General features: G+C 37.5%; 1 protein-coding gene across 2 annotated transcripts; it reads left to right on the top strand.

Moving 5' to 3' along the window:
• Nucleotides 1-2,482: 2,482 nt before the first annotated feature.
• tmem182a (transmembrane protein 182a) lies at nt 2,483-7,573 on the top strand. Of its 2 annotated transcripts, XM_044366648.1 has the most exons (6): nt 2,483-2,882; nt 4,371-4,494; nt 5,365-5,463; nt 5,566-5,703; nt 5,831-6,102; nt 6,239-6,523. In XM_044366648.1, the coding sequence occupies exons 1-5, from the start codon at nt 2,724-2,726 to the stop codon at nt 6,055-6,057; spliced, it is 747 nt and encodes a 248-aa protein (XP_044222583.1). In that variant the 5' UTR covers nt 2,483-2,723; the 3' UTR covers nt 6,058-6,102; nt 6,239-6,523. The 2 variants fall into 2 exon arrangements, with proteins under 2 accessions (XP_044222583.1, XP_044222582.1); XM_044366647.1 differs by having other exon boundaries at nt 5,831-7,573.
• The last annotated feature ends 4,971 nt before the right edge of the window (nt 7,574-12,544 follow it).

The following is a 12,544-nucleotide window of genomic DNA, read 5'->3' on the forward strand; positions in this document are numbered from 1 at the left end:
GTCGGACTCCCCCGCGGCTGCTCTGACAATTGGTATCGTCTGATGACGTCACAGTTTTTGCAATTCATAAAGATAAACAGATTTGTTTCGGTCATAAAACAAAATAGTGACAAAAGCCTCCACATATGTGTCAATATTTTTTTATTATTTGAAGTTGTTTTTTTTTTTTGGTTTTTTTTTAAATTTTAACTCTTCAAATAATTATCTGACTTATTTTGTTTTATAAATATTTTTATATGCAATGTTGTCAGCACTTTTTTATTCTGATATACTTGACATTAAAGCTCAGATATAACTGTAATTAATTGTGTAGTATGTTAAATACCAAGAGATATACTGCTCAATATCATGATATAAATTGATATAATAAATAAATAACTACAAGAAAAGACTAAAAACTATTTCATCAATATGACTTACGTGTCTTTGATCCATTCTCATGAATTAACACATAACATATTATTAATAGCCACTCATACTTTTCTCATATTATATAATTTATAGAGTAGCCGAGAATGTGGTTACTTGTGCACCACCTGCTGGACATAGAAGGCAAACAAAAACATTACAAACAGAACACAGGATTTATGGAGACGTTTGCAGTATCATAATGACAGCAATGCTAAGTATTGCTAAGTAACTATAACACATTTTTATAGTATGAAGACATTAGGCTATTATATCTACATGGGTAATAACAGTACTATATTGTAACAATAGAAGTTTACAATCAGTACTACATCACAACTGGCAAGATTACAGTGTTTAAAGCAGTATATAGTAGGCTATTTGAGTATTTACTGGAATGACATTGCAATCCTTGAGAACACAGTTAAAATGAAATTTTACCATACAATTAATATACTTATGTAATCTTGAAAATCACCCCATCATAAGGATCCAATGACTCAGGAAATTATGAATTACTATTATTTTATTATTGTATCATCTCCAGAATCTCCACAGTCATAACCTCGAACAGTGTTATGCTCGAAGTTATGACTCTGCTCAAATCAAAAATGTAGGTTATACAAAAACTTTACATGTACATCAGTGACACTTTAAAGAGCTCATGCAAGCTCTTGACTTAAATCTGGACCTGTATGATGAAGATAACCTTTAAAATGACAAAAAAAGAAAAAAAAAAGATTTCTCATAAAATATTAATAAAAGTCTTCAACATAATGTACAGTAAGCCTAAATTAAGATAATCACCTGCAGCTATGATCTAAATTATTTTAACTTCATTAGCTGATAACAGTGAATGACCATTACTAATCACTCAAATATGTTATGTTTACCTTGAATGATGCTGAAATTATATTTTGGGCTATGGGCCCATGGACTGTATGGAGAAGCACAGTTTTCTATTTATAGTCTGTTAAGTACCATTTTGTTAGATTCAAAATGAAGAAATCAGCAAGATTAAATCTGTTTTTTTTTTTTTTTTTTTACATTTCGCATTACATCCAAACTCACTGGCTACCGAAAGCCTTCAAAAAGTACTAAATTTCAATTTTCAGACAAGAAATAAATGTTCTTTGATAAACTACTGATAAACCTTTTATCTTTCACACACACACACACACACACACACACACACACACACACACACACACACACACACACACACACACACACACACACACTCATACACAAACACTATAAAGCAGAGGATGTGGGTGGAGTGTTTCTGGCTGACAGTTGTCTGCTGGGTCACATCAGTCTGTAAATTAGCCAGCGTCTATGTGTAGACTCACTGCTAAATATGCCCCTCAGATGCTAATAAACCACTGATTCCCCTCAACTCACCCTGACTCAGTGCTAGTACTCAAAATCCTACTTTTTACATAAAACTTTTATTAATGGAAGACACAATAATAACTCGGCATACCTCAATAAACAAAACTGTTATTATGAGGCACTAAATGGCCTAATGGCTTTTTCTCAAGAGCATTAACATGTTAAAGACCTCAGTGACCTTTTACACTGTCATGTCAATTTATATGCAATATTAACTTGTTTTTTGTAAACTGTATCCAATACTTTATATGTGTGTAATGCATTTTAAACATTAGTATTAATACCATAATGCCTAATCTGTTTATAAAACTTCAGTTGATAATTACCTCTGTGGTCTGATACAATTATTTTCATCTCCTCCTTTTACAGGAAACGGCAGCTACTGGTGTGTGTGTATGTCTGTTTATGTGTGCGTTGTCCTGGTGGGGCTGAAGCTTTGCGTGTTGAAAGATACTTTGCTCCTCTTCTGTCCTTTCAGTCTCACCCTGCCCTGACATTCCCGTGCAGACGCTGGGTGTCCAGTTGCCACCAGTTATTTCTGCGTAGATCCCCCTCCCTTCACACTCTCCAACTGCTCTGCACACTCAGACCCACAGTAAAGTGCCTTCAATCAGACCCCAAAAATAGCCCAGAGGGTGGTGGTGGGTGGGCTGCAGACCCCAGCAGGGTCCAAAGGAGTCATGTGCACAACCTTGTCCTCCCATAACACAGACAGAGGGACAGGAGAGGAGTCAAAATCCAGTAACCCAACATAAACCAGCTGGACAGAATAACAACCAATCTCACTCTGTGGATGTACTACAGTGCAAGAGAAGTGACTGTTTCTGCCTCAGCTTGTCACATGCACTCATTGTAGTTGGAGAGGAAAGTCAGACTGAGTGTGGGAATCCAGTAGCCGAGCGGCTGCTCAGTCCTTGATCATGAAGCTTAATGTGGCACTGTTTTTTGCGGGGCTCTTTGGGGCGTTGGCAGCTGTGTTCATCCTCCTCTCATTTGGAACGGACTACTGGCTGCTGGCCTCAGAGAGTTGCCACTCAAACCCTGACGGATCTCCAGGCCCGGGTGGGGTGACTATAGAGGTGGGTGTTGGACTTCAAACAGCAGCAGATCAGAGAGGCTCAGAAGTCTGTTTTCATTTGATAAGTTTACATTATCCTGTGTTTTAGGTAAGAAATGATGCAAGAAAATGTTCAAATTTGTAATTTAGTAATTCTATTCATGTAAATAGACTTGAAGAATATTTAGAAATTAACTTATAAATGGTTTGCTGTGAAAAACACTTACAGTACAACATTTTACAATGGTAGGCCTTGAAACAAGATTAAATGTTCTTCTATTTTAGACACTGATGAGTCACTCCAATCATTCTCTCAGTAGATGAACTGCAGGGCAGGGAGAGTCATCCCTGCAGGACCTCTTCATGTAATCAGATACTGTTTAATGTAGCATGTGTACAGCTATGCAGTGACTGAGACATAGCTTGTACCATGTGCCCCTGTCATAGAAATACAAATACCAGCAGTCCCTGGGGTATGGTTCTGTATTAAATATCACCGACTAGAACATATCTAGCTTTTCATAGTGGGCGCTGATACTGGAATTGAGACATGATATCAATACAATAAAACCAAAGTGGTACCATGTAGTATATACAGTACATACTAATGTAATGTGAGTATCTAATTTTGTGAATTTAATCAATCATAACTCTTGACAAATAGGATATATAATAGAGGATAAGGCTTGAAAAGGTGTAAGATCAGAATACAGATGTTTTAATTCTTCTTGTTAGCATCCTTATAGCACTGGTTCCTTTTTGGCTTGTTTCTGTATGATCCCTATCTACAGGTTTACTGTATATCTGTCTGATTTTTTAGATGCCCAATAGGCTAAATCTATTCAGTATTTAACAAGAAAAAAGGAATTATCAAAGAGAGAAACAAATAAACTAGACATTTTGTGTTGAAGAAATATGTTTGTGATTCCCTGTTAATTGTCATGTGATACCTAAGAGTTATTTGCATCCCCTTTGGGGACGTCCTAATTACCAAGTGGAGAGCCACAGTCCTATATAGTGTAGACAGGACTCCTTCCTATCTGAATTTTAAAACAAACTAACTGAGCAGATGTCCAAAAATGTCACAAAATACATTCCACCCTGACTGGATTAAGCTTGACTTTATGAAACTTGATGAACCACCGTCTTCAGAGCCTTCTCTCATTTCTGTGCATAAAAACATCGCATGATATGTGTTGGATACCCTGTTGCTCTTGTGCAAAAATAGTGACCACCAATAATGAGTGTTTCCTTCGGCCTACACACTTGCTCGACACCAAATCAAACCTGCATGAGGTTAGAGGTGCTCGTTCAGCTCAACCTTTGGCCTGACTTAGCAGCTGCTCTGTGCCGCTGTGGCGACTCACTGCACACCTGCCTAAGGCCTTAATTGCTCTGACAGATAATGTGGAGTGCATGAATTACTGTACTTGTATAAACCATATTCTTCAGTCTTTTTAGAGTCAGAATATACAGTATTTATTTATTTTTTTTTTCTTCTTTCCCCCAGCCTTACGATGTGGTGGTGCAGGAGGGCGCTAGTGATATTACTCTATACCATGAGGGATTTTTCTGGAGGTGTTCCTTTGGAGGAAACGCGGCTGATGACAACCTGCTTTGGACGCTCTGGTTCAGTAAGTGAGATGGACACATAATGCTATGTTGTTCCAATCCAAGCTGATTGAAACAACCTATTATTTTCTTCTGAATTGGTCCCATTCTCTTTCCTCTCAAGCTGACGATTGGGCAGGAGAACAATATCCTCCAATGTTATGCCTTTAAAAGAGTCACATGGCAGCACTATGACTCTGCTGCAGAATAAATATCAGCTCTCTGATTTACTGCTATTCCATCTATAAAAAAAAAGGAGTATGACACCATGGTGCTAGAAACCTTCTCATGTGACTATTCAGAGGCTCCACCATGTGATGTTATTCCGGCCCTTTGTCAGGTGATTGTGTGCCGTCTATTTTCTGATGGGGACTTTGAATGGTGGGTCATTGTCAGAAACAGCCTCCAGTGCCGAAAGGACCTTGTAAGGATCTGAGGAATTTCAAATGCTGGAAGAGAAGAGGGAAGAGAGTAGGAAAAGAATATAAAATAAAACAAAACACAACAAAACCCCCCTCCAAAAATGAGCAGAAAAAAAGTGCGGAATAATCATTTCTGTTCCCTTGTTGTCAAATTGAACGTGTCAATCCACAAAACACTTGTCACAAAGTAAAAAGGGATCATGCAGTCAGAGTCTCCCACTGAGAAAACAAAAGAGTTACAAATATGAGTCATCACTGTGTAAATATGATGCATATATAGTATCTTTCTTGTATGGCAACTGAACTGCGGTGAGGAAGATATCATGTCATTATATTTGCTCCGCTATTCTAACAAGTTTATAAGTGCTGTCCTCCAATTTCAAACTGTTTGTTTACTTGTAAGATTCCAATTTTCATCTATTTTCTGTTTATTATGATACAAAAGTTAAAGTATATTCTTTCCCTCTCCAGCAAATCAGCCTCACTCAAAAGTATGCATACATGCCTACCTCTTCCCATTCCCTGTGTCTCATCAGACCCACAACTCCACAGAGTATGACTCAGCCATAAGTAAGTGTTTTTTTTACATTTTCCTCTTTGTTCAAAGTGAGTTTATATTCTTCAGTAATATCATGACTGTATATACAACTGGCTAGCATCTCTGCTTTTCAGTCTACAGAGGCTTTTGGAGTATCTTTATGCTCATTGGTGTGGCAGCTGTAGTGCTTGGTGGGTTCTTCATCATCTGTGCTGCTCCGTTCGCCAGCCACCGCTTGTACAAAGCAGGAGGAGGCCTCTTCCTGGCATCTGGTGAGGTTTTAGAACAGTTAAATGATTATTTTTACCCCCTGTTTTAGATCCACTGGTTTGTAAGAAAACTGAGTGAGAGAGCATCACAGTCTCATCGGTTTGCATCTGCTGCCCTCCTCTGCACCAGGTCTTTTCCTGCTGTGTGTGGTGGTGATGTACGTCCTGTGGGTGGAGGTGTTGGAAGTGGTGGATGTCTACATAAACCACCAGCGCTCTGCAGTGTGTCCAAACTTCAAGCTGTCCCTCAACTATGGTCTGTCCTTCATGTTTGCCCCCATTGGCATCTTCTTCTGCCTCCTGGCTGGCCTTCTTTTCCTCCTTATAGGCCGAACCATCCAGGTTCACTACCACTGACCAGCAGCAGTTTAGAGGGTGGGGATTGAGATGTCTGGAATACAGGTGGGGGTTTATTTTGTTTTTTGTTTTTTTTTACAGCCAGACTGATATGTTCACAATTTATCTGCCTTGTGAGAGCAAGACTGTTTGGCAGCTCTGTGGTATAAATGATCTGACAGGCTTGAACACTTTGTTTCAGGTTCAAAACATGGCAACCATTGTTGAGCTTGGAAATGGGATCATAATCGCTCCATCCTGAGCTACTTTGAGCTATATTACATACAGTTCTGGGCTATCCTTAGATAGTACACTATGTGGGGAATTCTCAACAAGGCTGATCACACATAAATATTAAATATTTTTGATTGAATCTTGACTGATGACAATTACGAGGGTATAATAATCACCAGCAATCACATGATTATGATTTGATGAGGAAAATGTAGTTCATTGAAGCATTTCATGCTTGTGTGAAAGAGTGCTGGAGAGGTGAAAAAGACTGTTCCCTGGTTTATATCAGCACTTGGTTGAACAAGTATTAAAATATTTACACTTTAAGACACAATACACTTTATACAGTGTGAAAAATGTGGATAGTAATAAGCTTGTGGTGTGGCGTAATGCTTTTTACAGTATATTCTGTATATAACTAATGTGTGTTTGGAGAGGGTGCTGGCCAGCAGCCTTTTCAGTTTAAAGGATAAGGCTGATAATATTCTTTTTTTTCTAATGAAAAGATCAAGTGTATTAGTCTCTCATTACTTAAATCTTAAATAAGTGAATCTTTTAAAAACAGACCATGAATATATTTTTAAGAATCTCCAGAACAGCTGTAGTTTTCAAACAGGACTGAAACAGGAATAAATATGGCATTTGTTGGGTACTATCTCCAGCTGCAGGTCAATACACATGTGGTGTTCTGGTGAGTATTTACAGCAGCAGGACAGTGTATGCGGGATCAACTCAATATAAACTACAGCATCCAGTGTACAGTGTTCATCATAGTAACTTATCACAGCAACATGTCACCCAGTGCAACGATAGATTTTTGCACAATAATGGAGCTCTATGTCACAGAGGAATAAGCTGTTTCAAGCTTTGGATACACAGACAATACGTGTAAGTCGAATCAATTCATTGTTGCTTCTGGTCTTTTCACTTGACTTGTTAACAATATGAAAATATAGAATAATATTAGACTTATCCTTTAATATAATCAAATATTCATATTTCACAGAGTGTATGATTCTTAATCTTTTCTGCAGTATGATTTTACTGTTGTACATAGCCTGAAACTGTGCCGTTATTTGGTCATGGTTTGACCAGCTCACAGGGTCAACACAGTTTATTCTGTTTATAAGTAAAGCTTGTAGCATGAATGCATTTTTTTAATGTTGCATTTCTGTCATTGTTTTTGTTGGGTTTTTCCTCTATGAGCTGTTATGTGTGTTGTGAGATTCTTATATCATATCATGTTTGTCCAAATAACTCTTAAATTCTTCTTCTGTGATGTATTTGCCAATAAAATAAAGAAGTAAAGGCAAACTCTGACGTCTTCATCATATCGTTCTGTCATTGTAACAAAGGTCTGGGAAAAATACAGAAGATTCAGCTAAAGTACCACAAGAGGGCAATGTTGTCTCACTTGATTCACACATCAACCTACAGCCTAGGAAGCAAAAACTCCATTTTTGCTTATCTGGAGTCTGTGTGTGGTGTATGTGGTGTTATGCATTTAATGACAACTTCAGAGCTAGGAGCTGAAGATGAAAGAATTCACACCTTGGCTGACAGACGGATGGTAATTTCACTCATGAATGAAGCATTTGATCAGGATCTGAATGGACTCCTGTGTTGATTCTCGTGTGCCTGTATCAACTCTGTGCCTTTTGAGCTTTATAATATACTTATCATACATAAGGAAATGCATCTGCAGTTACCCTCATAATGCAGGAAGGAGTGATGCCAAGTAAGGCATTGATTACTTTCTGAGATTGACTTTGCCTTTACAGATGGAGATTCACACTTCCAAATTGCTGAAGTATTACTGTCCACACACTCAGAGGGAAGCTGCTCCAAACTTCAACACAGACATATGAGAAGCTACACCGAGCTAAACCACTGCAGGACACAACAAGACGAGGCCACAGAGGTTGCCAGATGCTAATACAATGTAAGATAAGATCACAGGATTTGTCCTGTTTCAGGTTGGAGCTTGGTTCTTTCTGCAAACTCTCCCTGTAGGAAAGAGATTCCTTATCTGGTGGACTTCCTGGTTTAAATGAAATCCTAATAAGATAAAAAAAAATGTTTAATAATCCCTCTATCCATATCCGAGTGAGAGTGTGTGAGAAAGAAGGAGAGAGAGAGCTTTAATGCAGGTGTGGAGCAGGCTACCTCCAGAAGAAGCTGGGCCTTGCAGTCAGTAATGTCATCAGAGTGGGAGTCCCAGCTGAATTCAACACTGTTCTGCATGATTGCCCATGATAATTGTGTGTTGATAGGGAGCGCCGGAGATGGAGTATAATTTCCACCGAGAGATTCCTAAACAAATACCTGTGCTCAGCAGAGGGATGGAGTGCAGCAGGAGGTGAGGAGGAGAATAGCGGATGAGGGGTGATAGAGGATGAGAGGGTAACACTTCCAGAGGAGGAGGAGGAGGAGGAGGAAGCAGCGGTCTCACTGCAGGTCCTTACAGCCTATACATGGTGCAACTCAAGACAAGCTCTGCAAAAACCTGCTTTTTAAAAATGGATGAGGATGAGAATCTCTGTGCTTTCATAGCTCTACTGAAAAAAAAAGTTAAATTATATAGAATGGAATAGATTTACCTTTGGCTCACAAGATATAATCAATTAAAAGCAGTGACAAAATATCACAATCAATAATCTAATACTCATGATGAGGATCTCTCTGTATCTAACTGATTTTTCGTGTCCACAGCCAAAGTAATTGCTATAAAATAAAAGATAAAGAAAAAATATCTTAAAAAGTGAGAAGAATTGTGAGTTTAATACTAAAATAAAACTAATAATATCATTATTTGTGAGGCACTTTTCAAATCAAAGTTACAAATGCATCATGGAAAAACAATACAGTAAAATAACTGTTGACTGGAACAAGACAAAGCGACAGGAAAGACCACTTAATGCAGGAATGTAAGTTTATAAAAGTGAGTTTTGTGTAGAGATTTGAAGGAAGTCTCTGTGGAAGCGAGAAGTCAAATTGCAACAGGAAGCTCCTGAGCTCTGACAGCAAATGTGCTGCTTCTGCTTAGTCTAAGTCTAGATCAGGGGACTGCTAGCAGAGTTTTGTTGGAGATTCTGAGGTTGAGTGCAGGTAAACGTACACACACAACAGCTCATAAATGTGTGCTGGAGCTAATGGTCCATATGCTATATGCTTCAAAGTAGCGGACAATCTATTTTCGGCTATTTATAAATGAAATATTAAAGTCACCCTCTACTCACAAATGTGTTTTTACTTATTGTTAATTCACCGTGACGTTTGAGCTTCACTGTGCAGAAAGATGTATGTGCATAGTTTGACACTAGGAGACTGTTTTCACATTCATCTGTTGAAGAGGGACACTTCCTCTGCTCTCAATGAAAATCTGAGATTAAAATATGTACGTACAAGCACGATTCTGCAACATCACAATTGGTTTGGAAGTCAATGATAGTATAAAAATATTTGCATATTCATAAATTCTGGTTTCTTCAGTGACGGAGAAGAAATAGATGGAATCAAAAAAAAAAAATCTTAAAAGGCTGTTGAACGTTTTTATGAAAAAACTATATCAGACAAAAATGATAATTCCAAGTGTTTTTATATGACAAAGAACATGTCTTGAGGCTTTAAAAATATATAACAATGGTTGCTTTGACATCTACAGTATGTAAGTATAGAGTATGTGTATACTGTATATGCTGCTTGAGTGATGCGATCAGAAAACAAAGCCCACTGAGAAGCAGAGAGACGATGTGGGACATGTTGAAGTCCTTCACTCGTCTGGTGGAGAAAAGAAGATAAGTTCGACTCTCAGTCAACACTTGTATATTTAACCTTGAGGGAGGTTTAAGTTAATTGGAAAACACTCTTTGCCTGAGTGCTCTCACCTCATGGCGCGTAGTTATCATAGCTTATCTTCCAAATGTATCATAATCCCACATGACATGCCAGTCAGATTTTATTTAAATCTGATTACTTTCAACTCTCAGAAAAAGGCAAAGTATTTGAATTGCATGAACAATATGGCAAGTCATATTACACGCTGCTTTCCTCTTTAGAGATAGTTTTACATAATTTCCCATTCGTTTTGAAATAATGAATAGACAATGGGCTGTATAATTGTGAGAATTTACAATTCAGAGGACTACATCATATAATCACCATGCATAATTCAGAGAGTTGAGCACATAGGGTACCGGTGGCAACGGCACAAAAAGAAACTCAGGTCATCGAGCAAACATTTGAACATCAACACTTCTATTGTTGCTCAGCTTAAAACATTAAACACTTTGATGAGGCAACATAATTCTTTAAGATCATAGAGGAAATATTAAAGTACAAGCAGAGCATACAATTATCTATATATCTCATATATTATCTTTATCTACGTTTTTATTGTTATTGTAAGTTCAGAGGACCTCACTGATGACTGGCAGTATAGAAACTGGTGTTACAATGTTGGCCAGTAAGAGCTACACCTGTACTGAGAGGATCCTTTCTGCCCCTCTAACATCCTCTGGCCTCACACCTCAGTTTGTGCATATAAATTACATTCCAAAGTGTGTATGGATGGCCCTTGTTCATACTCAAGGTCTCTTGTTTCAAAGGCATGCTAATGTATTTCACAGTGAAACTCCTCTCAGCGGCCCTCTTTTAATTGCCAGAGCAACTGTGTAGGAGATGATTGGGACTCTTCAACCATCTTTCCACTTGCATATTTATACACTTTTAATGGCACGCACAGTATGTATCCACAAATCCAACAAGTCCTATACAGAGAGCGACTTCATTTAAGACCGAGTTACCTATCAGAAATTATTTCAATGCCAAGTTTAAGTTTTACTCTGTTGTCTTTGTCACTTAAAACACAGTTAAAGGTGTGTGTTAATTGTTAAAATTATCAGTAAAATCTTTCAGTTTGATACATCACATGCTGTTTGAAAGAGCCACGCTGTGTTAGCACCCAGTAGCTACAAATTTCTCACTTTTTAATTCTTTTCTTTGGGATTGCCGTGGTTAAGCACCAACTGCTTCGGCTCCTTATTTGGATATAGCTTCCCCTCCAGCAATTAATTAATGCTACATTGCAAACAGCTGATGGATTTAGTCATGAATATTCAAATATAGCTCTTGCATATCATTTCCTATGCAGTGTTGTGACACAGGGCTTTAGCGAGGCAGGCATCAGGGGCTTCAAAGCCAGTGCTGTACCTTTTTGTCCCAAGCTGAACAGTAAAGTCACTTCTTTATTTAAAATTGTTAGAGAAAATGTGACATTGTATAATCTGATTATTTTCACATTTCGCTATTTTTCTCATTTTATTCTTATTTTGTTATTTAATACTTTTGAAGTAATCTTAGTTTTTTATGTTTTCATGACTTTTTAATTATTTTATATAGTTAAAAAGCTCTGAAATTCACAAACAAGGTTGTCATTTTTTCAGCAGAAGATGTAAGTGACTATCAATTTAAATAAACAATAAATTAGATGGCCAGAATGAAGTCAGTTTAAGTGTATTTCCTTTTGTGATGCTCTTATGAAAGTGTTCTTAACTTCTATCAAATGTATTTATTCATTATTTTTCCCCAGTGTATTTTTTAGCAATTCATAAAGTCAAATTCATTAACTCACAGTATAAAAAGTTCACAATCTGAACAGAAACTAATAACTTGTATTATATTTAAAGGAGCAAAATCCTTCAACAGCATTTTTCTTCTAAATTTCCTCACACACAGGTTCACTTCACGCCGCTTTAAACCTCTGATTCTGCATCCAGAACGTCTCAGCGGTAAAATAAAATGTTCCATCCTGCTGAACCGTAATCCCTCAGACCGTTTTAATGTTACACATGTTTATTAATGCCATTTTACAAGAGGGCACTGTCATATCTGTTAGTCTTATGCATGTCAGTGTGTGTAAATGGATTCAAAAAATAAACAGGCGCGAGCACTGTTTACCATATTTAATAGAAAACAAAATATACAATTCTAATGTAACTATTCAAATGATTTGTACTCTCTTTGTTTCACTCTTCATGTGTATTCATAAGAGTTGCTTCGTATGCAACCTCCCTTCATTAGAGTAACATTTATGAAAATTATGTATTATGAATTGAAATTATTGCAAAGCAAACACAGGCCTATTATTAACACTTGAACTACACTGGTACTGAAATTAGAGTCACATCGCCTGGATAATAACCTAGGTGACATCTCTCTAAAGTTACAACAGCACAACCAGACTTCTTGTGCCGAGATTCGGACACGAATGTAC

Source organism: Thunnus albacares, chromosome 11, assembly GCF_914725855.1.
Source record: "Thunnus albacares chromosome 11, fThuAlb1.1, whole genome shotgun sequence".
Classification (NCBI taxonomy): Eukaryota; Metazoa; Chordata; class Actinopteri; order Scombriformes; family Scombridae; genus Thunnus; species Thunnus albacares.